The following is a 27,124-nucleotide window of genomic DNA, read 5'->3' as shown; positions in this document are numbered from 1 at the left end:
TCTCCCAGGCTGTGGGATGCATTTTTATTTTCTTTAATGATGTATTTTGAAGAAAAGAGTTTTCAATTATCTAATTTATTAATTATTTATTTTATGTTTTGTGCTTTTTGTTTTCTAAGAAAACTTGGCCTATTCTAAGGTTGCAAAAGTATTCATTTATGGATTCTTCTAGAAGTTTTAAAGTTTTAGGTATCACGTCTAGGTCTGTGATCTATTTTGAGTTAATTTTCGTGTATGACATGAAGAAAGGGTTGATGTTAATTTTTTTTTCATACAGATATCCAGTTGATCTAACACCATCAGTTGAAAAGCTATTCTTTCTCCATTGAATTGTCTTTGCATCTTTGTCGATAATTAACTGATCATATTTGCCTATTTCTGGGCTCTATTTTGTTCCATTAATTTAAAAGTTTGCTCTTTAAGCAATACCAGACTGCCTTGATTGTTGTAGGTTTATAATAAGTCCTCCAACTTTCTTCTTCTTTTATTTATATTTGCTTTGGTTATTCTAGGTCTTTTGCATTTCCATATGAATTTTAGAGTCTGTTTGTCAACTTCTACCCAGAAAATTCTGCTGGAATTTTGATTGGAATTGTGTTGAATCTGTAGATCTATTTGGCAAGATTGCCATCTTAACGATGAGACTGTTTCAATCCATGATCATGGTATATATCTTCTATATATATAAGATATATATATCTTCTATATATATATTCTATATATCTATATATTTATTTAGTTTTCCTTTAATTTCTCTCAGCAAGGTTTTATGTTTTTCAGTGTATAGGTCTTGAATGTCATTTGTTGGACTTATTCTAAGTATTTTTAAATTAATTAATTAATTTTAAAATTTGTTTTTGGCTGTGTTGGGTCTTCTTTGCTGCATGCGGGCTTTCTCTAGTTGTGGTAAGCGGGGACTACTCTTCGTTGTGTGGTGCGCAGCCTTCTCACTGTGGTGGATTCTCTTGCTGCGGAGCATGCGCTCTAGGCACACACGGGCTTCAGTAGATGTGGCACGTGTGCTCAGTAGTTGTGGCTTGCGGGCTCTAGGCCGCAGGCTCAGTAGTTGTGGCGCACGGGCTTAGTTGCTCCACAGCATGTGAGATCTTCCTGGACCAGGGCTCAAACCCCTGTCCCCTGCATTGGCAGGCAGATTCTTAACCACTGCGCTGCCAGGGAAGTCCCTATTCTAAGTATTTTATATGGGCTTTTTGCTACTATAAGTGGAATTTTTTATTTATTACCTTTTCCAATTATGTGTTACTAGTCTTTCATAATACAATTAAGTTTTCTACATTAATCTTTATTTTATAACTCTGCTAAATTCACTGATTAGTTATAATAGTTATTTTGTAAATTCCATGGGATTTTTCATGTAAACAATTATATCATCTGCAAATGGGGACAGTTTTACTTCTTCTTTTCCAATATTTATGTGTTTCAGTTTCTCTTCTTGCCTCTTGCTGAGTGTAGAGCCTCCCAATTGTAGGCGGAAACAATTCAGTCTCCTACCGTTGAGTATGATGTGAACTGTAGAATGTCTGCAGGTGCCCTCTATCAATCTGAAGTGGTACCCTTCTATTCCTAGTTTGCTGACAGCTTTTATCCTGAATGAGCATTAGATTTTTGTCAGAGGCTGTTTCTGTGTCTATTCACATACATATTTTCTGTAGGTGTCTCTGGCTGTTTTCTTAGGATCAATATCTGGAAATGAAAGTAAAGGGTCAAAATGCATAAACATTTTTAAGCCTTTTGCATCCGATTTCCTAACTGCCATTGAGAGAAATCTGAACAGCATACAGTGCCCCCAGCTGTGCAAGAGTGTTTCCCCAAACCCTTACTTACATTATATTTCATAACTTTTTAATTATGCCAATTTCATAGACCTCCCCTCAAATTGTATCTTGTTTCCAGCTGCATTTATTTCATTACTCTGGACACGAAAATTTTATTGGCTAGTTGTATTTATTCTCTGGTGATTTGTTTTTTCTTGTACCTTTGCCATATTTTCTGTTGGGCATTCAGTTTTTTAAGTTTACAAACTTTTTTCTGTATTAAAGATATTAATCCTTGTCATATATATGTCCCAGTTTGTTTTTTGGCTTTTCATTTTAATAGACTTTATTTTTTAGAGCAGTTTTAGGTTCATAACAAAATTAAGGGGAAAGTACAGAGATTTCCCATATACCCCTGCCCCTACACATGCAAAGCCTCCCCATTACCAACATCCCCACCAGAGTGGTACAGAGTGGTACATTTGTTACATTTGTTACATTGGATGAACCTACAGTGACACATCATTATCCCCCAAAGTCCATAGTTTACATTACGATTCAGTCTTGTACATTGCGTGGGTTTTAAGAAATGTAATATAATGACATGTAGCCACCACTATAATATCATACAGAGTAGTTTCATTGCCCTAAAACTTTCCTGTGCTCCACCTATTTACCGCTTCCCACTCCCCCCAGTCTCTGACAACCAGGATCTCTGACAAAAGGATAGTGATCCTTTTACTATCTACATAGTTTTGCCTTTTCCAGAATGTCATAGAGTTGGAACCATATAGTAAGTTTCCAACTCTGCCTTTTCAGATTGGCTTTTTTCACTTAGTAATGCATATGGACATAATGGCTTGATAGCTCATTGCTTTTTATCGCTGAATAATATTCCATTGTCTGGATGTACTGAAGTTTGTTTATCCATTTACCTACCAAAGGACATCTTGGTTGCTTCCAAGTTCTGGCAATTATGAGGGGCCACCAAAGGGTGGCATTATTTCCAGGCTTCCTCCCCCAGAGTCCTCCCCACTGCCACTCAAAATGCACACAGCACAATTTCCGAAACCTGCACACCCTTCCCAACACACTGTGTCCTGCTCGCCCCACGGGGCAGGCCAAGGTTTGCAGAAACCAGATCCAGGATGGACGCTTGCTCCGACAGAGTCCAGGGTAAAGGCTCCTGCTCCTCTGCTGTGGTGGAAGGACTGGGGCCCAGAGGTGAGGGAGCCCCAGAGAGAGGGCCCCCCAACACCTTCCTGCAGCAACTTGCCTCCAGGCAAAAGTCTGCTTAAACCCTTTTACAACTCCTGAGGGGGAAATTATTTGCATTAATTAATTGACTGACTAATTAATTCAAGACACTATACTTGGGACCTACAGCTGGGGTTCCATCGACTTACTGTTCAACTGAATCAAAAGGCTCAGAAGGAAGAAAAGCAAGAGCTAACTTAGAAGTTTGGATTTTTAAAAACGTTAGAGTCTGGCCGCAATGTCTCTTTGACCTTGAGAACCACAATTCAGTAATTTTGGAGGAAGGGAATTCCCTGGCAGTCCAGTGGTTAGGACTCCGCGCTTCCACTGCAGGGCGCACAGGTTAAATCCCTGGTCAGGGAACTAAGATCCTGCATGCTCCTCGTCATGACCAAAAAAAAACCAAAAAACCAAAAATAATCATTTTGGAGGTTTCTTCCTTCCTGCTCAAGCTTTTTCTGATAACAGACACTTCTCGTATCTATCAGTTATCTATAGCCCCGTAACAAAGGACTCCAGAACTTAAAACCACCATCTTCAGCTTGCTCACAGGTCTTCCCGCTGGGCTGGGCCAAGTCAGCCTGTTCTGTTGGGTGTTCTGGGGCTTCCTCAGGCAGCTGTCAGCAGCTGGGAGCTCAGCCGGGTGGAGGGTCTGAAATGGTCTCTGTCCATGAGGTCTGGGGACTCTGACGCTGTCAGCTGAGTCTTTCTATCCTTGTGGTCTCTCATCACTTGTGCCTGGGCTTCCTTACATGGTGGCAGGAGTATACCAAGAGTGAGAATACAGAAGGTTCTTGAGGCCAGGCTCTGGAGCTCATAGAATGTCACTCATACCACATCCTATTGGCCAAAGCCACTCGAAAGGCCAGCCCAGATTCAGGGGTAGGGAAACAAACACCACTCTAGGAATTTGGGGCCATATTTAATCTCCAACTCTGTGCCTGACATTGCAGGAGTTGCCAGATCGACAAAGAACACGCTTGCTATGTTTTGCTGCGGCAGAGCTGGCTTTTCTTATTCATTTCTGTTTTGCGTTTTGGTGATCTTCAGAAAGAAATGCTATATTTCTTAGAGTTTAGCATCTTCTCCCTCTACCTATAAAACATTTTTAACTTATAGCATATTGGGAGTTATTGCCTTAGATAAACCATCCTTATAATTTTAATGTACCACACAATAATTTTACGAACAAGCCAAATTATATGCCACACATATGAGTATTCTTAAAACCAAATCGCTCTGCATGTGTAAAAAGATAAAAAATAAAAATTGTACATATTTCAATTTTCCCAAGATTTTATTTCCATGTTTTTCTATGACTTCAAAATTCCCAGACATTTAACACTTTCATCCCAGGCATGAGTGTTAAATCTCTGTGTTCTGTGCCAGGCTTGTGCTGAGAGCTAGGGATGCAGAAGAGCAAACGAGATACAGCCCTCAACCCCATGGCAATGGGTCTTCAGGCAGAAACAGATGTGGCCCTAGGTGACCTAGATGACTGTACAGTCATCTGCTATGACAGGCCCTAAATAACAGAGAACGATGTCTCCTATCAACTTTGCTCCAGTTTGAACCGCGGAACCCCAGCTGTAGGTCCCAACATAATGTCTTGAATTAATTCATCAATCAATTAATTAATGCAAATAATTTCCCCCTCAGGAGTTGTAAAAGGGTTTAGGCAGACTTCTGCCTGGGGGCAAGTTGCTGCCGGAAGGTGTTGGGGGGGCCTCTCTCCTGGGCTCCTTCCCCTCAGGACCCCAGTCCTTCCACCACAGCAGAGGAGCAGTGGCTTCGGCCAGGACTCTGCGAGAGCAAGTGTCCATCCTGGATCTGGTTTCTGCAAACCTTGGCCTGCCCTGTGGGGTGAGCAGGACGTAGCATGTTGAGAAGGGCATGCAGGTTTTGGAGGATCGTGCTATGTACGTGTGGAGTGGCGGTGGGGAGAACTGGGGGAGAGGGGCTGGAAATAATGCCACCCTTTGGTGGGCCCTCTCTGGCTGGGCTTGGAGGTGAGCCCGGATGGGCCGGCCCCGCCGGGGAAGCACGCCAAGCACATGCTCTCTGGCCACTGCGGCCTCATTGTTCAATACGCAGGTTATGAAATGCTGTGTGAAGCAGCATGGTGGGGGGCTGTCTTCAGACCTGCGGCTGCCTTGTTTTGCAGACAGTCATTGCATAGTGCAGCCACTCAGGCTCCCCTCGGGAGGACAGGGAATCCCTCAGCCTTTTTGGGTCCGAGTTTGCCGTGTGGCTGCGTGCTTCAGCTTGTCTACCTACCCTCCCATCCAGCTGTCTATCTTTATCTGAGTCTGTTTCCTGGGAGAGCACTGGTGCCCCTCAGAAATGGGAGGACCTGGCTCAGCCCACTTCCTTAGGCAGGTGGGGAAGAACTGCACACCAGGCCCAGTATTGTTCTAGAAGCAGCTAAGTTTCTACAAAGGCCAGTCTTCCTCTTTGAGGAAGTTCCGAGTTAGAGGGATTGTGCTTGAACAATCCAGAGTAGCTTCATTTGGAGACCTGGTGCCCATCAGAGGAAGAGGCGCCTCAGGATTCATTGCCTCCGACACTTTTATGTTCTCGGCTGAAACAGGAAAGTGGGATAAAGTGATTGCAGTCTTACCTCTGTGGGATATTGGGGTTGGGATCCAGAACTGATGCTTGCCTTTACTCTGGCGATATTTTAGCAGTCATCTGCTAGATGTTACTATTAAATCTCAAGAGACGGCATTTAACCTGTGGTGTAGCTGAATCCATGCAATAAAATATTTGGCAACCGAGGAGCCAAACAAAATTATTAAGTTTTTAAAGAAGCAGAATAAGATAATGGGGTTGTATTGCTGAACATTGAACTTAGAAGCAGTTAAATACACTGGTGAAGGCGTGGGCCACAAAGCTTGGGTTCAAATTCCAGCTCTACCACCTGCTAGCTGTGTGACCTTAGACAAGTTACTTAACCTTTCTGAGCCTCAATTCCTGTTTTGTACAATGGTGGTAATAACCACCCATTTCCTAGGAGTTATTATGAAGCTTATATGTGATGAAAAGCACATGAAAAGTGGTTAACACAGAGCTAAGTGTTTACTATTAGTATTAACAGTATTATAACCCAAATGTTTCCTTATGGAACCACTATTTTTTCAGGAAAATACTGAACCAATCTGAACCCAAAAGGAAGCCCCACGCTGTCTAAAATGGTCACAAAACAGCTTCTTTCAGTAAGCCCTGAAAACCAGGGTGCCCAGCACTGAGCACTGTTCATTCTACACGAAGCCATGTTATTATCTTCGCTGTGCAAAAGAGGAAACAAAGGCTCAGAGAGGCTTGGTAACTTGCCCAAGGTCCCATAGCAAGGGCTCAAACCCAGTCAGTAGGACCTCATCTGCCATTATGACAACCTAATATCGCTGTTGAGGTGGAACAAAATTTGATCACAAAAATGCTTTCCCATCCACATTAAAGTGTAATTGGGCAAGACCTATGATAGGATTCATTCGTTCGTTCATTCGTGGGTGTCCGTGGACAGCCTCTATGTGCCCAGCGTGTTCAGCTATATCTCTGAGTGTGCACGCACGTTTAAATGGTTTCCCCAGCCCTCCCTGCCCTTCCCCCATGGCTGCACAACAGAGAAAGGTGTGGCCCTCACATGACTCGCTCCACCAGCTCCCCCTCCAGCGTGGACGCCCACCTGCAGTTCCCGGACAGCAGTGGCCTCCTGCAGCCCCCGCGCTGGGACGAGCCGCAGCGGGCCTGCGCCTTGGAGCAGATCTGCGGTGTGTTCCGAGTGGACTTGGGTCACATGCGCTCCCTCCGCCTCTTCTTCAGGTGAGGTCCTCTTGGCCATGTCCTGGAAGCTGCCTGTGTGCCGTGTCCCAGGGGGCCATGCTTGGGCCCAGCACCCCTGCATCCCCAAACATCTGCTTCCCAACATCACTAGTCTTGTCAGCAGTGCCCCCTACGGCTGCCCCACAGGAGCTGGGTCTGGGTAGTTCCCAAACTCTTTCCTCTGCTTTCAGGGTGATGGTAAGCAGCTGTTGCTTGGAGCTCTGGTTTGGGGAAAGACAACGAACCAGGGCTACACAGAGAGCAGTTGCTGCAGGCTGCCCCCGGTCACCCACCCAGAGGCCCAGCATGCTCAGAATAGGCCATGGCTTTCTAGAGGGAGGCACCCTTTCCTTCATTATGGGGAGCCATCCCTTTTAGTTCCCTGCCTAACGGCCACCTCGTGTCTCTCTTCCTGAAAGGCAGGGGGGCCCAGCCGCAGGAAAGCACCAACCAAGACTCGTGCTTAGAAGAAGCAGGCGTGTCTCTGTGGGAGTTCCCAGACCCAGAGCCACATCCCACCTTTCATGGAAGGGAAGCCAAGTTTGGGCGATGGCCCTGAGGCATGTGTTGTGAATTTCCCCGGAGGATTCTCCCAGAGTGCCTTCCATGCCGGATGGGGAAGGCTGCTGGAGGGGCATCCCTTAGCGCCCGCCCCATCTGGGTTCAAAACCTGATTCCCCGTCAGGGCATCCACCCCCAGGACCCCCAGAGAGAAGGGAGGATATGACCTGGCAGGCAAGGGTGGGGACAGAAGGCTGCTCTGGCAGGTCTCCTGGGAGTGAGGACAATACAACCTGGGGTCTCCCAGGAAGGGAGCTGCTTTGCCTTCTTCAGCAAAGGGGTGATGGCTTCTGTTGGGGAGTAATTCTGTCCCCTTGCCGCCAGCAGCCAAACTCCACGGGGACTTTCTGTTTCCTGCCTCTGAGGTTGGCAATAGGGGCCTCTGATTATACTTGGAAATAAAAACCCATGTTTACATATTCATGGATCTGTTCTCTTCCACCCTCCGATGGCCACTCAGCGATGAGGCCTGCACCAGCGGCCAGCTGGTCGTCGCCAGCCGGGAAAGCCAGTACAAGGTGTTCCACTTCCACCACGGTGGCCTGGACAAGCTGCCCGACGTGCTTCAGCAATGGAAATACTGCGCAGAGACGCACCTCAAAGACCAGGTAGCCCGGAGGAGGGTTGGGGACTGCCCCCAGGGAGGCCCTGCACCACCCCTGGAGGCACCTGGCTGCTGAGACAACCCCCCTCCCATTCCCCCCTCCCCTCCAACGGGGGCCCAGGACATTGGTTCTCTCCCCCGGAGACGCAGGCCTCTCCGGTGTGACCCGTGGTCGCTGGGGGCCTACAGAGCAGCAATTTGGGATTTGAAACATGTGCCCAGGCTTCTTGTAAAGGCAGTACTCCGCACTTGAAAAATCATGTTTTGACAAGGCTTCCTGCCATATTTTGCTCAATCTACATACAAATGTAATAAGAGCTCTTTAATTATCTGGTTAAGATACTGTATGTGCTTATTAGAAACGGGCTGACTTTAAAATTCCCTTCCTTCCCACAGAGCCTCCTGCTGGCTTCCCTTATTACAGTAGCATGGCTTTTTTTTCCCCCTACATTGAACAACCTTTGATTTTTGAATTAAATGTCAGCTGCAGTTTTGCCCTGGATCCGTGACTGCCCGTGGAGACAACCTGACAGGCGGGCTCCCCGCTCGCAGAACAGCCATCCCTTTGTATGTGGCCAATCACATGTAATTTATTGCAGGCCCTCCCGGCAGAGGGAAGTTGGCCGTCCGAGGCATTAACTCCGTCTTTGCGGCGGGGCTGGAGGGAGAGTGGGGAGCGGCGGTCGATGGGAGTGGGCCGGGAGCCGGGAGCGCGAGGGGGGACCATGGTAAGAGGACGGTATTTTCATTTGAATTGTGTCTAATTACACTTGCCATTTAGGGGTTTGTATGCAGGGAAGAGGCGTCCTCCTCCTTTCGGAAGAGAGAGAGGAAGGCTTACATCCCGCGAAGAGCGCGGCTGGCTTCGAAAGCGAAGCGGCTGAGACACTGATCCCCAACTGTCCTCCCGTCCAGCAGGTCGCCGACGAAAAGACGTGCATGCAGTTCTCTATTCGGCGTCCCAAACTGCCGTCTTCCGAGACGCACCCCGAGGAGAGCATGTACCGACGGTTGGACGTCGCGGCCTGGCTCCGCCACCTGAACGCGCTGGGCCAGGTGGAGGAGGAGTACAAGCTCCGCAAGGTGAGGCCCGGTGTGCCCGCGGGGCCCGATTCAGGACCAGGGGTCGGGGCCATGCCCACGGGCCGCCTCCGGGGGGTGCGTCCGCTGGTGCCAGAGCTGGCTGTGTGAACGCGCCCGATAGAGCAATCAAAGCCGCTGCGATGAAAAAGCAACCTCCGGAGCGGGTTTGGAGGACCCCGCGTCAGCCTGTATAGCAGAGCTCGCAGCCCGCGCCGCGATTCCAAAACCGGGATTAGGCCCTGACGTGAGAACGACAGGTTAATCTGAGTGCCGCACCAGGGGGGGCATTGACATTGAAATGAGCCTGGTTTGTGTCCTGTATGGGAATGGGGGGCCGGCACTTTCCCCTTCCAAACATGTGCAAATTGCAGCGATCTGAATCAAGGCATCAGTTGTCAAGAAGGCGCAGCAAAGCCACCAAAACACAGATCTCCGGGGATTTGGGGGTCCTTTGAGCGGCCCTGCTTTGGCCCCTCCCCAACTTTTGCCGCTTCCTCCAGGCCATTTTCTTCGGCGGCATTGATGTGTCAATCCGGGGGGAGGTCTGGCCCTTCCTGCTGCGTTATTACAGCCACGAGTCGACGTCGGAGGAAAGGGAGGCGCTGCGGATGCAGAAGAGAAAGGAATACGCCGAGATCCAGCAGAAAAGGTGACCGCGGCGACCGGCCGGGGCCCCCTCGAACCGCGGAGGGAAACGAAACCTACCCCGGCGCCGCGGAGGGAAACCCACCCCAGCGCCGCGGAGGGAAACCCACCCCAGCGCCGCGGAGGGAAACCCACCCCAGCGCCGCGGAGGGAAATGCCATTTGGAAAGGCAATTTGAGGTGCAATTCAGCATGATAATATGTTCCGTGACCCATAGTTTCCTTGAAAAATGGGTCTCCCAGGACCGTGAGCGATGGGGCTGGATAAGTGCAGTTATTACCCCAGCGGCGGGCCCTGGGACTGGCTCTCTTTAGCTCGCATGTCAAGATTTTAGAATACTTTTTCAACGTACTTAACGAGGCGCTGACATCCTTCCGCAGAACACCGGGGTGGCTAATCTACATACAAATGTAATAAGAGCTCTTTAATTATCTGGTTAAGATACTGTATGTGCTTATTAGAAACGGGCTGACTTTAAAATTCCCTTCCTTCCCACAGAGCCTCCTGCTGGCTTCCCTTATTACAGTAGCATGGCTTTTTTTTCCCCCTACATTGAACAACCTTTGATTTTTGAATTAAATGTCAGCTGCAGTTTTGCCCTGGATCCGTGACTGCCCGTGGAGACAACCTGACAGGCGGGCTCCCCGCTCGCAGAACAGCCATCCCTTTGTATGTGGCCAATCACATGTAATTTATTGCAGGCCCTCCCGGCAGAGGGAAGTTGGCCGTCCGAGGCATTAACTCCGTCTTTGCGGCGGGGCTGGAGGGAGAGTGGGGAGCGGCGGTCGATGGGAGTGGGCCGGGAGCCGGGAGCGCGAGGGGGGACCATGGTAAGAGGACGGTATTTTCATTTGAATTGTGTCTAATTACACTTGCCATTTAGGGGTTTGTATGCAGGGAAGAGGCGTCCTCCTCCTTTCGGAAGAGAGAGAGGAAGGCTTACATCCCGCGAAGAGCGCGGCTGGCTTCGAAAGCGAAGCGGCTGAGACACTGATCCCCAACTGTCCTCCCGTCCAGCAGGTCGCCGACGAAAAGACGTGCATGCAGTTCTCTATTCGGCGTCCCAAACTGCCGTCTTCCGAGACGCACCCCGAGGAGAGCATGTACCGACGGTTGGACGTCGCGGCCTGGCTCCGCCACCTGAACGCGCTGGGCCAGGTGGAGGAGGAGTACAAGCTCCGCAAGGTGAGGCCCGGTGTGCCCGCGGGGCCCGATTCAGGACCAGGGGTCGGGGCCATGCCCACGGGCCGCCTCCGGGGGGTGCGTCCGCTGGTGCCAGAGCTGGCTGTGTGAACGCGCCCGATAGAGCAATCAAAGCCGCTGCGATGAAAAAGCAACCTCCGGAGCGGGTTTGGAGGACCCCGCGTCAGCCTGTATAGCAGAGCTCGCAGCCCGCGCCGCGATTCCAAAACCGGGATTAGGCCCTGACGTGAGAACGACAGGTTAATCTGAGTGCCGCACCAGGGGGGGCATTGACATTGAAATGAGCCTGGTTTGTGTCCTGTATGGGAATGGGGGGCCGGCACTTTCCCCTTCCAAACATGTGCAAATTGCAGCGATCTGAATCAAGGCATCAGTTGTCAAGAAGGCGCAGCAAAGCCACCAAAACACAGATCTCCGGGGATTTGGGGGTCCTTTGAGCGGCCCTGCTTTGGCCCCTCCCCAACTTTTGCCGCTTCCTCCAGGCCATTTTCTTCGGCGGCATTGATGTGTCAATCCGGGGGGAGGTCTGGCCCTTCCTGCTGCGTTATTACAGCCACGAGTCGACGTCGGAGGAAAGGGAGGCGCTGCGGATGCAGAAGAGAAAGGAATACGCCGAGATCCAGCAGAAAAGGTGACCGCGGCGACCGGCCGGGGCCCCCTCGAACCGCGGAGGGAAACGAAACCTACCCCGGCGCCGCGGAGGGAAACCCACCCCAGCGCCGCGGAGGGAAACCCACCCCAGCGCCGCGGAGGGAAACCCACCCCAGCGCCGCGGAGGGAAACCCACCCCAGCGCCGCGGAGGGAAATGCCATTTGGAAAGGCAATTTGAGGTGCAATTCAGCATGATAATATGTTCCGTGACCCATAGTTTCCTTGAAAAATGGGTCTCCCAGGACCGTGAGCGATGGGGCTGGATAAGTGCAGTTATTACCCCAGCGGCGGGCCCTGGGACTGGCTCTCTTTAGCTCGCATGTCAAGATTTTAGAATACTTTTTCAACGTACTTAACGAGGCGCTGACATCCTTCCGCAGAACACCGGGGTGGCGGGGGTGTTTGGGGGGCACTGGGACTGCTGAGGTCCTTTTGGGCCTCGCTGATCCCGGGGCTACGGTCAGCTCTCTGTTTGGGACCCGTGAGGCCGAGTTAATGTTTGGAAAGCCTTGTGCACTCCCCCCCACCCCCACCCCAGGTCAGTGGGCGCCGGAGGGTTTGCCAGCGGCCCCAGTTCCCATCTGGGAGCAGGGTTGGGCGGGGTTGGGCGGGACGCCCGCTCCAGCCGGGAGCGTATGTGCCGCTTGCTGACCCCCCCAGCGGGCGCTCTGCTCCATGCCAGGCTCTCCATGACCCCTGAAGAGCACAGAGCGTTCTGGCGGAACGTGCAGTTCACCGTGGACAAGGATGTGGTACGGACAGATCGAAGCAACCAGTTCTTCCGAGGAGAAGGCAATCCCAATGTGGAGAGCATGAGGTACCACCTTCCGGGCCAGCATGTTTCCTGCCCCCTCCGTTTCACTCCCATCTGCCACCTCACCCCTCAGGCCTCAGTTGACCCTCTGGGAAGTGGAAGAGCAGCAGCTTTGGCAGGGGTCAGGGGTCTTTCCTCCAGGTTCAATGCCCCAGAATCAGAGGGTTGTTAGCTATTTTAGGCAATGTCAGTGGGTCTCTTATTGTCCTAGAGGCCCAGGGAAGGCCTGTAGGCCCCACCCGCTGGGCATCCATTAAGCCTAACCTTGCTTGTCTCACACCAGCTGTGGGCCAGCCTCCCCCTGAGTGTCTCTGTCTCCCATTGGGTGGTCTTCTGGATGATAAAGCCACACAGGGCTGAGGCTGGCATCTTTGACGTGCTGCTACCTCCTGGCAAATAATTGCACAAAATTAGCAGCCCATGAAAACGTTCCTGGCCAGCCCACCCTTTGTCACAGGCAGTTGACAATTAAGAAAATCAGACCCACATTCCTCCTTGCCCTGCTCTCGAGGGGCTGGGCTGGTGAGTGCCTAATTGCAGGCCATTACCTTTCCCCAGGCTCTGGAGACGGTTCCAGAGCTGCCCTCCTTCCTCTGAGATCAAGGTGAAGGATGGGGGCCCGGACAGCCCAGGGTCTCCAGCCTGGGGTTCTACTGGCCTGCACGACAACACACTGCTGTGTTGCGGCCGTCCTCCACTGACCTCCCTGCTCTCTGCACTGCGTCTCCAGGAGGATCCTGCTAAACTATGCGGTGTACAACCCAGCCATCGGCTACTCCCAGGGCATGTCGGACCTGGTGGCACCCATCCTGGCCGAGGTCCTGGACGAGTCAGACACCTTCTGGTGCTTTGTGGGTTTGATGCAGAACACGATCTTTGTCAGCTCTCCTCGGGATGAGGACATGGAGAAACAGCTGGTGAGGCTCTCAGTTGTGTATGCCTTGGCTGCTGTGGGTCAGCAAGCAGCAGAACGGCCAGGGACAGCCTTACCAATGGACTGTGGGGGGCTTAGCCCTGGGCCTCTGGGGTAGGGCCAGCTCCCCCAGGAGGGACGCATGCTGTTCCCAGGTTCCAGGACACATGTTGACATCCCCGTCTCACACTCCTGCAGGTCCAGAGTCTAGACTGTGCAGGGCCTTCCCCTTGTGGCTTCCCACCTCCCTGCATGTGGCATCCCAACCCAGGCTCCCTGGGAGACAAAGAAGGGGGGGGGTCCCTATCACACCTGACCCTGTGCTGTGTAAAATGGTTCCTCAGGTGCATCTGGGCCCCTTGCAGGGGTCCAACGTAGCCAGGGTTCTGGGGGTGGGGATGGGACGGGCTCCTGAAACCACCTTGAGGCCCGCTGGGTAGTTGTCACAACCGTACCTCCAGGGCAGCAGGCTTGCTGTGCGCAGCCGGCACCCCTCCCTTCATGGCCTCCCCTAACCTACACAGACCAGGCAGCACTGAGACTTGGGAGCGAGGAGGCAGAGCTGGGTAAGGCAGGGCCAGGAGTGTGCACTCTTTCCTTACGTAGCACCTGTGCACTCCAAGCTCCTGCCGGGTGCTGCTGGCACTGGGAGGTGGTCTCAGGTCCCCAGTCTGCAAGAGATTCTTGGTCTGGAAGCTGACAGTGTGAGGAGAGGATTCTGGGTGCCAGGGAGTGATACAGAAAGAGCTCTGGTGATAGAGGTGGGAACCAAGACAGGCGTCCCAGTGTCTCCTTGGACTAGGCCGACCCAATGGCACATGGGGTCTGGCCCTGGACACTGTCAGGCCTGCCGAGACTTGGCTGAGCAGAGCTCTCTGGGCAATGACACTGGGTGCCCTGGTCAGGTTGGTGGCCCACATGCAATGAGGGTCGAGCTGAATGGAGGGCCTCAAATGCCAGGCCAAGGAGCATGTCCTGTCAACTTGCCATTAGGAAGCCGTTGAAGACTATGGATGGTAGAGCAGAACACAGCAGGGGATTGGACGAGGGGGAGCCAGGAGCAGGCAGGTGGGGATTGGAAGGGGCCGGGCACCCGAGCGGGGGTGGGGGGCACCCGTGAGGGAGGGAGGGGGTCAGCTGCATGCCTGGACTTGACCCTGCTGTGGGCCACTGGGTGGAAAGACTGGCCAGTCGGGAAGGATCCTCAGAATCAGTTCCCGTGCCATCCCAGCGGCTGTCTCAAGTAGGAACAATGGGTCGCTTGTGTGGGAAGGGGACTGTGAGTCACCAAGCCCTCACCCCAGGATCTGGCTGGGATCTCAGCCGAGCCTGCCCACTCTGTGCTCTCTGCATCGGCCCTGTGATGTCAGGTTTCCACGGCTGCTGTGGGTCAGTGGGTCCACAGCTGCCTGGCCCACTGTCCCCACCCAGGGATGTGATTTCCACTTGCGGAGGCAATTACGGGCTCTGATGCGATTCGCCCCTGATGAGCTCCGAAGCACATGGCCCCGTGACTCGTTAGCTGCCGGAGATTGATTTTACAACGGTGCTGGTGAAGTCAGCACCCAGAGCAGGACGTTGCCAGAAATAGCCTCCATCTTATCCCAAGTCACTGGGTGGTGACCTTAAGTGCAGGAATTGAGCCTCTTGGGGTTCAGAAACGCCCCCTCTCTGCTCTAAATCAGCTCTGGAAGATGATGGATCTTGGTGATCAGAGCGGAAGGTGGTTGAGTGGGTGTGGGGGAGGTGGCGTTGTCAATGGATGATCTGCTCGACATCCCAGAAGGGTGGGGGTGTCAGAAACAGCCCCATATGGCGCCTGAGGCCTGGGGGTCTTCCTGCCACTAGCCTCCTGGTCCACATCAGGGTGCTGTGCTCTGCCTTGCCCTGGACCACGCCACAGCCTCCAAAACAGTATGAAATCTGGGCTAAACTGACAAAGACAGGTGTGAGTCAGACTTCCAGCGACAGAACAAAACAAGTGGGTGCAGTGACATGTAGCAGGTAGAGACCTCACGCATGGCACACAGGCTTTGGCGGGCGGGAGGGGTGGACCGAGGAAGGGCCTCGGTGGGAGTGGGCTTCCTGGGCCAGGCAGGCAGGCGTGCTCGGGGCTGGGGGGCTGACTCATCTCGGCCTCGCCCCCAGCTGTACCTGCGGGAGCTGCTGCGGCTGACGCACCTGCGCTTCTACCAGCACCTGGTCTCACTGGGCGAGGACGGCCTGCAGATGCTCTTCTGCCACCGCTGGCTGCTGCTGTGCTTCAAGCGGGAGTTCCCCGAGGCTGAGGCTCTGCGGATCTGGGAGGCCTGCTGGGCCCACTACCAGGTGAGTCCGGCGCGGTGCCCAGGGCTGGGGGCTGGGACAGCCGTCCTGCACCCAGCCTAAAAGGAGGGTGGGGTGCCCACGTCACCGTGCGCCTCCTCTGGGGTCCCCCTCCACCGTCCCTGACCCCCCGCAAGCCACAGTCCGCCCCTCACATGGTGACTGCCTTCCGGTCCCACGTGGCCAGCCTCAGACCTGCAATTCGCCTCCCAAGTAACTGAAATCGATGCAAATTGCCCACTGACTGCACTCATTACCACATTCTGGGGCTGAGCACGCTCCTGTCACAACCAATCAGCGTGAAAGACATTGCGGGGCCGAGCAGGACGCCAGTGCCCACAAGCTGGAGCCAGTGCCCCCTCGGGACGGCTCAGGGAAAGGGCCCGAGATCTTGCTTCCCCATCAGCCCCTCTGAGAGCCCGGGCCTGGCCCACTGTCCCCACCCAGGGATGTGATTTCCACTTGCCATCCACTGTTATCATTGTCTCCTCGACAAATTCCCCTGAGAGCGTCGAACTGGCCCTGTCACACAGCTTTAATGCCCAAATTAGCAACAAGCTGGCGACGTGAAAGGATAGGCAAGTCTCTATGAATCCATCAGCCTAAAAAAAATATAGTATTGACGCATCCGGGAGGTGGCCAGGACCCTTTCTGCAAGAGCGGGCTCCATCCTCCCTGCGGCAGCCGGAGCAGCTTGGATGAGACAAACCTCGCTGTTACGTGGGCACGCCCACCAGCCCTCGGAAATGTGCATCAGCGTTTCCCCTCCTTACTGTCAAAGAACAGTTATGTCTGATAGAAGTGAGTGTGAACGAATGTGGTGCTGGTGCCACAGGCTGTCTTTGTGTTCATCCATCCTCACCCGCCTCCTGCTCCTGCCCCCAGCCCGGCCCAGGTCTGGGCCGCGATTCCTGCGTGGGTTAGCGTGCTCGACGTGTACTGCAGGCTGGAATCAAGGAAGCATTGGCAAGGATGGTCCAAAACACTGGATCACATTTTAAAAAAAAAAAATTGTGTCCACTTTGCAAAGCCTCATTGCGTGTTTTTCCAGCAGCAGGTTTGCCACCCTCGTGACATCACATTTAGGCTAATGTTACAAGTGAACTCAGAGCATTACCCAACAAATGGGGCCATTTCTCAGGCTAAATTTAGCCACATTTGGCCCCACCACTTGATCAAATTAGTGGCAGGAGATTGGAAGCGGGGGGTAGGATGATTGTAGTGGGCGTAGGCTAATTCATTAGAGTGAGCTCGTGGAGAGGGGGGTGGTCACTACCAGCTGCTTTAACTTTTAAAGTGTCCCCAGAGTGAGAAAGACTCTATTTCATTCATTTATGATACTTCTAGTTTGCCCTCAGGGGCTGCGCTGCCCTGGGCCTTGTCCAGTGAACTGGGATTAGTCCTGTACTGCCATCCAGCCCCATTTAGAATGTGCCCCACCTTTTCTGCCCCCGAGTCCTCTCTGAGAGGAGGTAGACATGCACCTTCCTCCGTCCTCCTCCCTCCCCCCAGCCCTCCGCCAACCCTGGCCACAGTTCGAATAGCTGCAGAAGGATCGTTCTGAGCCACATCAAGGCCATTCTGGATTAATTCAGAGGAAGGGGCTGGGCAACCCAGAATGGTCTCTTCAGAGTGGGTGGGGTGTGGGATGTTTGCTGCCCATTACTTCTGCCCGCATCCAGGTCTCCTCCTGGCCCTGTTTGCAAAGGAACAAAGTTCTGTCTGGCTGGGTGGCCGGCGTCAGGAGACTAAACACAGGCTTCCTGGTGGTCCTTGTCCTTCCTCTGCCCCCGAGAGCAAGTGTGACTCAAAGGCGGTGTGCCCTCAAAGTGTCCGGGCCAGAGAGCGCACAGGATGTACCCCAGCCAGGACCAAGTGCCGGCTTCCTGCTGTGGGCCAGGCCTTCTTTGCTGGGCAGCCATATGAGGCAGCCTCCAAGGAAGACAGCGGAGTCCTCAATGGGCTCTGTAAAGCTGGTTAAAGATGGTGGGCTCATTGGGGAGCTCCATGGGGACCGTGGTGATCTGCCGTGCTCTGCTCTGAGGCTCTTCTCCCCACTTTCTTATCAACAAACGTAAGAGTCGTCTCTGGGGCATGAGTTGGGACATTTGGCCTGGAGGCAGGAGGACAGCGACCAGTGGGTGGCTGCCAGAAAGTTCTTTCTCAGTGGCGTGTTCTGCGACCCACTGGAGCGTGTTCTGCCACACTGTCTCTCAAGAGAGTGGGCACGGGCCAGCCTTCAGAGGCGCATGTTCTTTGCCCTGTGCTGGAAAGCCTCCCAGAGGGCTCCCCGGAGGGTAACAGCAGCCCGTGGGTGGCCAGCTCCAACATCGCCCCTTTGTATGTCACAGCAGCCTTTGGATGGAGGTGCTCACACTGGCCCATTTGCAGGTGGGGAAACTGAGGATGAAGGAGGCTGCTGGGCTTGCCCAGGGCCACATGAACCCAGACGACCTCACCCCGAGCCCTTACCCCGCACCTCTGCACTTGGCCTCTACCTGCAGGCAGGACCTGGGGCTGGGTCAGGGGCTTTTCTGAACCCACTCTCTATCCCCCCAGACGGATTACTTCCACCTTTTCATCTGTGTGGCCATCGTGGCCATCTACGGGGATGACGTCATTGAGCAGCAGCTGGCCACCGACCAGATGCTTCTGCACTTTGGAAACCTGGCCATGCACATGAATGGGGAGCTTGTTCTCAGGAAGGTGAGTGTGGCCCCCACATGCAGGCCCGCCCTCCCATATACAGAGCCCCACCCCTTCACTTCCAGAGCTCCGCCCCCCCCCAGCCCCCACAAGCCCCGCCCTCCACACACAGAGCCCCGCCCCTTCACTTCCAGAGCCTTGTCCACACACTCCAGCCACCCTGGGAGCTCCTGACCAAGGCCCAGTGGTCAGCATGTCTGGCAGTTGCTCAGGGTGCCCATCAGGCCCTGGCAAAGAGGCCTCTCTCCTCATGGACTGAACAGATTACCTGGTTTGATGGACAGGTCCTCTACCTGCAGTACCTCAGTCCTAGCCCAGAGCCAGGAAACCTGAGCAGGAGGCTTAGGGAGGGGAGGTGGACACTTTTCATCCAAAGTTAGTGGAATAAAGGGCGCCTTTGCCACCTCCCCACTTCCCAGGCTCCTGCTGGAGTCTGCTTCTTAAAGCTCTCTGGTGTCTCCCGGGGGGCAGTGAGGAGGGCCTGGGGTCAGGGTGGGGTGGGTAGGAAGAGGGTGGTGGAAACAGACCCTGCAGGGCGGAGAGGTGGAGCCATGGGGCCAGGCCGAGCCAGGGAGGGACAGGGTGGGCCCTGTGCCGCTTTTGCCTGCCCCGTTCACCCTCCATATGAAGGCCGTCGGGGGAGCCTTCTTTGTGTCAAGCCACATGGGAGCACTGCTCCGGGTACCATGTGAGTCCCGTCCCTCAGCTGGATCACGGTGTTGGAAGGGGCGGGGCAGGCAGAGCCCTCGCCCTGACCTGGCACAGGGTGAGCCCTTGGGTGCTGGGTATTGCTGCCCCTACTCTCGGGCCACTGGCTGTCCCCCAACGCCCTCGTCACTGCCTGTCCTCTCTGTTTGCAGGCAAGGAGTTTGCTCTATCAGTTTCGCCTCCTGCCGCGGATCCCCTGCAGCCTGCATGACCTGTGCAAGCTGTGTGGGACTGGCATGTGGGACAGTGGTTACATGCCCGCCGTGGAGTGCACAGGCCAGCACCCGGGGTCTGAGAGCTGCCCATACGGGGGCACTGTGGAGACGCCTTCGCCCAAGCCCCCCAGAGAAGGCAGGAAGGGCCCAAAGACGCCCCGGGAAGGCTTCGGTTTCCGCAGATAGGTTGGGCTCCCCGTGCTAGACGAGGGGTGAGGGAACCTCAGCCAGGTCCCAAGCATGGGGGAGGGGGTGGGGCTGGGCTTGGAGGGGATGGGATGGTAGAAACGGAAGGAAAATGCCCTTGGGCGGCATGAAAGGAAACTTTTCATATTAAGGACAAAAGCGGAGTCCAGAAGTGACAGAAGTGGAACCCGCCAGCTGCCCAGAGAAAAGTCACCTCCCAAAAAAGCGGGACCAAAATGCACGGCCATCCCACCTGGACACGCAGGCTGGCTGGGTTCTCATGTTGCCTGCCTTTGATGGATCTCCACACGTCCCAGGAATTCCTCCAGCTTCATCAGCCACCGAAGGGTATTGCCAGGCACTGGGAAAGGCAGAGACAGAAGGAGAGGTCTTGTGTACCCACCAGTGCCTGGGAGTGCAGAACAAGGGGGTCCTGTCCAGGCCCAGAGACATCTTTGCAAGCCGGACACACCCGCCTCATCAGGCTTCATTCTCTGAAAGAACCAAACATACTCCACAGCTTCTCCAGCCACAGCTGCAAAGCTGATGTGAAGACATCTGCCCCCCATCCCCCCGCCAAAAAAAGCCCCACTGATTTCAGGGTAAAGAGGTGTAAGAGCAGCGGACTGGGGGCTTTCACACTGTCCATTTCAACATCCTGTCCTCTTGGTATGTGAAGGAATCTGCTGCCTGAGCACAGGCTGTTGAAATGTTGGATTTCTCTCCCTTTGTTGGGGAATGTCTGCATTTGGCATTGTTTAAGGCCAACCTCACCAAATACTGCAACCACCTGGGGTCTGGATGGGTTGAGGTGTGTGTGTGCACGCAAAATCCTCTGAAGGGAATCTGCAGTGTTTGAGGGACGGGTACTATATTAACTGACCAACCAAGACAAAGGCACCTGAAAGCGCTAGAAAGACTCCCACTTGCCTGCAGGGCCTGCATTCTGCCATGAATGCCAGTCTTCTGTAAGTCAGCTTCTCAGGTGGTTGGACGCAAGAGTGGCCGCAGTACAGTAGCCATCACTCAGGGCACCTCTGCTTTCTGTGTGGGAACCAGGTCTTCCCAGCAAGCTCTCCCTGCTCCCGAAGATTCTCATCAGTTGCTCCTTCTGGGATTTAGAGAAGGACAGATAAGGGCATGGGAGGGCTCCCAGCCAGTGTAAAGTGGTGGAGCCATTTGCACAGGAAGCCACCTCTTGAACTGGCAGGAGCAAGGAGGCTGGAATCGTTCCTTGAATCCTCCTGCACATTCTTCTGGGGAGAAAAATTCCTGACGTGCTGAGAGTCATTGTGGAGACACAGGCCGACTAAGGCTTCTTCCTGCCCTCAGCTTTTCTCACTGAGAGTTGACGCTGCTGGATGGCGCCACTTTAAAAAGATGTTTATCAACAGGAAAGAGGAAGTTATCAGCCTCCTCCCTTCTCAGCTTCTCTCTTCTCCATGAGCCCAAGTCCTCCAGCAGGCAGGAGACTGACACTGGTACTTCCAAGTTCCTGGCCCCTCTGTCCAAGAGCCTTTCAGAGAGACCATCCTGGAGCCCCATCAGTGCCCAGATCTTAGGGTACTGACCATTATAGTCCAGCAGCAGGATCCAGGCTGGATGGGGGTAGACTTGTGCTCTGCTTCTGGGGAAAGAAGATTGCCTTTCCATCCGGCTCCTGATCCATTATGGAAATGGCTTGAGTTACCCAGGCACCATGTTGACCCTCCTCTAGAGACCACATCCCCGTGAACAGGCGTAACAGTTACCCATTGCCACAGTAATGCTACATAACAATAGCCCCCAAACATGGTGGCCTCAACTAGCACACACTCACCTAGCACATGAGTCTGTGGGGCAGCAGCTCAAGCTGGGCATTTCTGGTCTGGGTTGGGCTTGCTCCCATGCCTGGAGCTGTTAAGTCCCAGGGGGGTGCTCACACACGTCGAGGTGTGTAGAGGTCAGACTTGGCTCTGCTCTGTGCTTCTTGCATCCTTCCCGCAAGCCAGTCCTGGCCAAGGCGAAGGTGCAGAGTCAGAAGTGTACAGGCACCTTCCCAAGCCTTGACAGATGCCCCCCGTGCTGCCACCCCAGTGTCCAAAGCAAGTCACATGGCAAGACTCAGCATCTAGGGATGGGGAAATGGACCCTCCCCTGCAGTAAGAGAAGTGACATGGCGAGGGACTGGGATTCAGGGAGGGGTGAGGAACTGGGCGGCTGGTACGGGGCTGGAAGAGTCTACCAGCACCACAACAAAGTCCTGGTCCAGATAACACTGTTTTGGAGCTCACCTTCTACCAGGCGCGTGACTTCCCCTGAAGGGGCAGGAGATGCCTAAGAGGAGAAAGAGTGCTCCTCCCTCACCCTCCGTAGCAGAAGAACGTCTGTGCATTTTACGATACCTTGTGCCTTTGGGTTGCTGTGTGCGGGGTGGAGGGAGAGGGGTCCCAGGCTCCCTCACTTTGGAGGGTCCTGGGTGGAAAGTGCTCATTCTGAAGCTCCCAGCTCCCACAGCCCCTCACCCCCACGGCTCCCCAGGACCCTCCCACCTCTCACCCTATGGGCTGGGTGAGGTCCCAGTGAGATCTGGGCCTCCTGGAGCAGCCAGGACCTCGAAAGCTGAAGACCTGGGTGTGTGGGCTCTGCGAGGTCCCGCTGCTCCGGAGGGATGGAGAAGGCCCGCCCCTGCACGGCTCCCTTAATCTGGATGCAATTAGAGGAAACCAGCCAAAAACCCTGCGGCAGCTGTTGCCTCAGGATTATTCCCAGCCAGCAAAAGGCATTAGGGTGATAATTCAGTCATTAGACTTTTAGCCTTCCCACCGCCAGAACGTGCAAATACAGGATAATCAGCCCAGCACGGCCATCCTCGGCGATACTGCTTATTTAACCCATTTTTTTAAAATGACACTTAATGTTATTGGCTGGGGTGCGTGTGCATGCATACTTAAAAGTTTCCCCACCGCTAGTGTCTGTGCTGACGTTACATGATGTCGTCGGGGCCTCTGGGAAGAGAGGGCACCTTTGATGCGCATGTGCTGGCACAGTGAGGGCAGTGGGGCAGGGACTCACCAGCCCAGTGGGGCTTCACCCTCTCAGGGAAGGCGGATGATGGCAGGATGAAGCTGGGTGTGGGGAAGGTGGGCATATAGTGGGGTCAGGGTCTGGTTAAGTGCAGAGGGGAACAGTGTGCTATTCCAGAAGGTTCTGACTTAAGTCCCAGCAGGGGAGACTTGGAACTCACAAGTCAAGGGAATTGGAGTTCTTGAGCCAATTAGAGGGGTGGGGATAGGCAGGCTGGGAGCGGTCCCCAGCCCATCTCTGCAGAGGAGGAGGGTCTGCAGTCCAGAGGGCAGTTCCATTGGCGGCCTTGGTCTGGATGCCATCAGCAGGCAGCGCTGTGTTGTCCTGATCGGCTGAGTGTCAGGCAGGACAGAGAGTTTTGAATCCAGGACCTTTGAGTTTTCTGTAAAATCCTGCTGGGGGCAGACAGCTGGACAGGATGAAGATGCTGGTCCTGAAATGAGGGCAGTGGCTGGCAAAGGTCACCCAGCTCTGACCTTTGATGGGTAGGAAATGGGGCAAAATCTGTGGACCACAGTGGGGGACCTCTGTGGCTCTCCCCTCGGTTTTTTGTGAGGTCCCTCTGAGCTCTCCTGTCTGCTTCTTGTTCGGTAGAAATAGCTGGGAGGAGGGCAGCCCCCAGGGTGGTGGGAATCTGCTCATGGCTGTGCCCTGCACCTGCGGAAGCCTCCATCCTCTGTTTGGCCTCCCCTCCGCCATGCAGGGAGGCTGGAGGGTGGCAGGAGCTCCTGGGTTCACACGGCCGAGAGAAGGAAGCCTCTTCCAGTTTGTTTGCCCAGCAGAGGCCACCCCGCCTCAGAGGAAGGAGGAGGAGTTTCCCTGGGAAACCCCACACACGTGCAGAGGTGCAGCCCTAGACCGGCCTGCAAGCTGTGCCACAAACCCATAGCAAAGGGAAGGAGCCTGCGGGTCTGGCCTGAGGCCAGGCGCTTCCTCTGGAGACCCTGGGGAACCAGATGGCCCAGGATCTGATTAGCCCCGGGTTTCTAAGCCAGGCTGCAAGGCCATCCCTCGAAGTGAAAGCATTCTCTCCCCGCCCATCCTTGGCTCAGAGGGAACTGCCCCCAAAGTTGTGAAGCCTAAGAACAGGGCTCCCCTACAGAGGTTGCACAGTGCTGCGTGGAAGGAAGACGCTTACCTAGGGGTCAGGAACCTGGTTCTTGTCCTGCCTCTGACCCTTCCCAGGTGCGTGACCTTCCTGCACGCTGAGCCTCAGTTCCCTCATCTGTAGAACGAACGGCGCTGCCCTCCCAGCCCACCTCACAGGACTGCCGTGGGGACTCTCCAGGTGAAGCTGTCGTGAAGATGCTTTACCAGCCCCGGGGGCTTCACCTGCCACTCAGGGAAGAGACCACTGACCTCGGCCTTGCAGCCTTGGCGGAAAGGCAACATGCTCCCAACCCGAGAGCTCGCCCTGCTTTGAGAGTCAGCAAACCCGCTCCCTTCTACACGTCCACTTTGCTGCATGTCCCCGACTAAGGGGGACCTCTCTGTGCCTCTTCTGTGAAATTCACCCCATGCCACCCCACTCCTGCCATGAGGATGACCAACCATAAGCCATGACCTTGGTGACCCCGAGAGATGTGTCTGTGTGCCATGTGCCCAGCTCTGCATCAGGGATGAGGTCCAGGCCTTCGGACCCCCACGGCTGTGAAACCCACTCAAGCAGGGGGCTGTGGCCTCCTGGGTCAGGCTGTAGCGACTGGAGAGGGGTGTCCCTGGGCCTCTTGGGGGCAGGGCGGGCATGCAAACAGCCTGCAGGCATCTGGCCGTTAAACACATTGTGCTGAATTTCTAGGTAGGAAAGTACATTTCAAGTTCAGAGATCAAGTCACTTGGTCATCTTCTCTCCAGCACCTTGTGTTAGTCAGAGGGCAGGGTTTCTGTTGTTTAAGGGAAAGTTTAATGAAATTCCCACCATTACCAAGAGATTACTGATGTCCGTGGCTAGCATTCGTTCTGTGTATTTCATTTTGTTTTCTTTTTTAAATACAGTCGCCCACTGGTCAGGCCATGCCCCAGGCTCGGGACTGGCCACCCAGACCCCAGGGGCCACGGCCCCCACTGTGCTTCTGGCTCTCATGGATTCCACTGCAAAGTAAATAAAATCATATTGACAACAAACATACGCTCTACGGCGCCTCTAAGGAAAAGGTCCGGTGAGAGTTGTTAGGTCAGAATGTGGCAGGTTCCAGTGCTGGGTGAAGGGGGCTCCCATAGAAGAGCAAGGAGGGCCGGAGGGCTGGCCAGCGGCACAGCAGGCCCTGCTCTGGGGAGCCTGGCTGCAGGCCCAGGGGTCCATCAGGCATCTGAAGGGGACGGGGCGCTCGGCCTGCAGCAGAGAGGAGCTGCTCGCCACCAAGGTGGAGAGGTGAAGTCCCTGTGAACTCCAGTGACCAGGGGCCTCAAGACTGGCCCCAGCACCTGGAAACACAGTGTTTTATTGAGACTTGGCTGCCAGGGCTCTGATTTCAGGAAAAGCCGAAGACTTGCATTTGTGAACTTTTTACGGAGGCAAAGAAAATGAATTTGACCTTGTTAAGGGTGGGAGCTAAAGGAAGAATTCTGGCATCAGCTTCTCTCACCTCCATCCCCTGGAGCCCTACTATAGGGAACACGCCCCGGGGATTACAGGGAGGTGGGCAAGGGGGCTGGGGCCTGTCCTGGTTCTCCTGGACCGTGCTGGTGAGTGGAGGGCTCCCAGCCCTAACACGTGCCTGTGGGATTGCGAGCTGGTTTTCTGTGGTTTTGTGTGTACCTTTTCGTCCCTTTGCGTGAGAGGGGAGGAGGGTGCATATGCCGCCCTCCTGCATGTCTGCACCCCTGGGGGTCTCGTGCCTGCAGGGTCTGTCTCATCCTCCGCCCACCTGGCCTTGGCTGAGACGACAGAGAGCTTTGTCACCCGTTCTCTGCAGGCCAGGAGTGCCGCTGCCTGAGGCTGGCTGGCCACGTGGCCAGGAGGGGCAGCAGGCCCCACTGATGCATCAGCTGCCGTGCCTGGCTGGTGGCTCCACTTAGACCTTCTCTGTCCTTTTGTGAGTGGGAGGCGCTGCCCCTCGTGCCTGGCCCTAACCTGGGATCTGAAGTCGCCCCTGATGGCCGAGTGCAGACAGAGAGGGAGCCAGGAGTTCAGGGGCACCAGCCCTACCATCACCACCTTCCAAGGGCATGGCTGTGGGTCAGTTCGTCCTCAGAAAGGGGCAGTCCCACCCCACAGAGCAGCCCTGCAATGGGTCAAGGCCATTGTGGCCCTCACCTTGGGCCATGCCCCTGCCCGAGAGGGCCTTTCAAACCTGTCGGGCAGCTGGTTTCCTGGGTCTGGCCCAGCCAGGATACTCCATCAGGTGTTTGTCTTTGCTCTGCTCTAGTTCTCCCAGAAGTAACAGCCGTGTAGACACGGGCACAGGGATGTGCTGCCCTAGAGCCAGACTCTCCAGGGTGGCCCCTGGAAAGACCTGGCCTCTGTTGTCCTGTGGTCCTGAGGGCTGGGCCTGGGAGCGGCTTGTCTGTTGTGGCGCGGACGGGCCATCTGCACGGTTCGCTTTACACCCCTGCTAGCGGCAGAGACACCCCCGCCCCGCCCCTGGGGCCCATCCACTTCCGAGAGTGAGAGTCCTGTGCACCACCCTAGCCCTATCATTCCTTCATGCATCCGTTCAGCCAGCCCCACCAGGGAGACGGGTACCATTGTCCCATGGGCCTGCTCAGGGGCCCGAGGCTGAGCACACCAGGTCACTGGGGTTTCTGGGGCGGGCAGCACGTACTCTACAAATGCTCCATGAGCAAAACTGCCTTGCCGGCCCTGGGAGAAGCCACTCAGTGTCTGCACTTTTGGGGCCCCCGGGGCAAACCTTGAACTCCTCGGGTTCGAGAGGCCTTTGGCTGCAGAGACTCAGGTGAGCCAGAAATGTCACTGAGATCATTTTCTTTCAGTCAAGTTGAATCCCATTATGAGCCCTGCCAACGCAGTTAAGTCTCAGTTGTTATTGGTGTCTCTCCTTCCCCCCGACACCCACATGAAGACATGCAATGAACAGGGGTGGGAGGGATCCCACGTAAAACGTGCAGGGGGCTCTCTGCTCCTGGCCCATGGTTGCCACTGAGACACCCTCTGTCCAAACCCAAGGAGCCCACGAGGTCTGGCTCTTTGCTTTGACTGGGGCCCTGGTGCCCAGGCACAGCTGCATCTCTGCCCCCATCCTGTCCCTCTGCAGGGAAGCCACCACCACTATACACACACACTCACGTACACACAGGGCGGGGAGGCCTCAGCCAGCCCCTTTCCCTCCCCGGTTCCATCGTCCACCTCTCTTCAAGGAGCACCAGCTTTTAGAACAGAACCCACAGGAGGCTGGCCACAGGCTCCTTCCCACCACTCGGCAGAAACCTGGAGGGGAAGGAGCACAAGGGCTTGACAAGCCTGGGAGATGCTCAGAAGAAAAACTACAGTGAGAACAGGGCCCCAATCATCTCTGCGCGTTATTGGGCCACATGAAGGATCTCACTGTTAAAGGGGTTGTGTCTTCACACACCCTCACCTCCTCATGGCCATTGGGGAGGTTCCCACCCAGCCACTGCCATGCTCTCTG

At 54.6% G+C, this 27,124-nt stretch overlaps 1 protein-coding gene across 3 annotated transcripts in view; it reads left to right on the top strand.

Moving 5' to 3' along the window:
- TBC1D16 (TBC1 domain family member 16) overlaps nucleotides 1–24,659 on the top strand; it is a 69,202-nt gene extending 44,543 nt beyond the window's left edge. The window contains exons 3-12 of one of the 3 annotated variants that reach the window (XM_024761008.1): nucleotides 6,693–6,854; nucleotides 7,876–8,023; nucleotides 8,935–9,102; nucleotides 9,603–9,751; nucleotides 12,285–12,419; nucleotides 13,147–13,333; nucleotides 15,478–15,657; nucleotides 18,214–18,360; nucleotides 19,221–19,469; nucleotides 19,622–24,659. In XM_024761008.1, coding sequence (XP_024616776.1) covers nucleotides 6,693–6,854; nucleotides 7,876–8,023; nucleotides 8,935–9,102; nucleotides 9,603–9,751; nucleotides 12,285–12,419; nucleotides 13,147–13,333; nucleotides 15,478–15,657; nucleotides 18,214–18,360; nucleotides 19,221–19,469 — 1,525 coding nt within the window. In that variant the 3' untranslated portion in view covers nucleotides 19,622–24,659. Of the gene's footprint in view, nucleotides 1–6,692; nucleotides 6,855–7,875; nucleotides 8,024–8,934; nucleotides 9,103–9,602; nucleotides 9,752–10,598; nucleotides 10,933–11,432; nucleotides 11,582–12,284; nucleotides 12,420–13,146; nucleotides 13,334–15,477; nucleotides 15,658–18,213; nucleotides 18,361–19,220 lie in introns of those variants that run through there. The other 2 variants (XM_024761009.1, XM_024761010.1) reach the window with 2 other exon arrangements.
- The last annotated feature ends 2,465 nt before the right edge of the window (nucleotides 24,660–27,124 follow it).

The sequence above is a fragment of the Neophocaena asiaeorientalis genome, unplaced genomic scaffold (genome assembly GCF_003031525.2).
Source record: "Neophocaena asiaeorientalis asiaeorientalis breed wild unplaced genomic scaffold, Neophocaena_asiaeorientalis_V1.1 scaffold30, whole genome shotgun sequence".
Lineage (NCBI taxonomy): Eukaryota > Metazoa > Chordata > Mammalia > Artiodactyla > Phocoenidae > Neophocaena > Neophocaena asiaeorientalis.
Note: the sequence above shows the minus strand (reverse complement) of the source record. Positions and strands in the feature narration are given on the sequence as shown.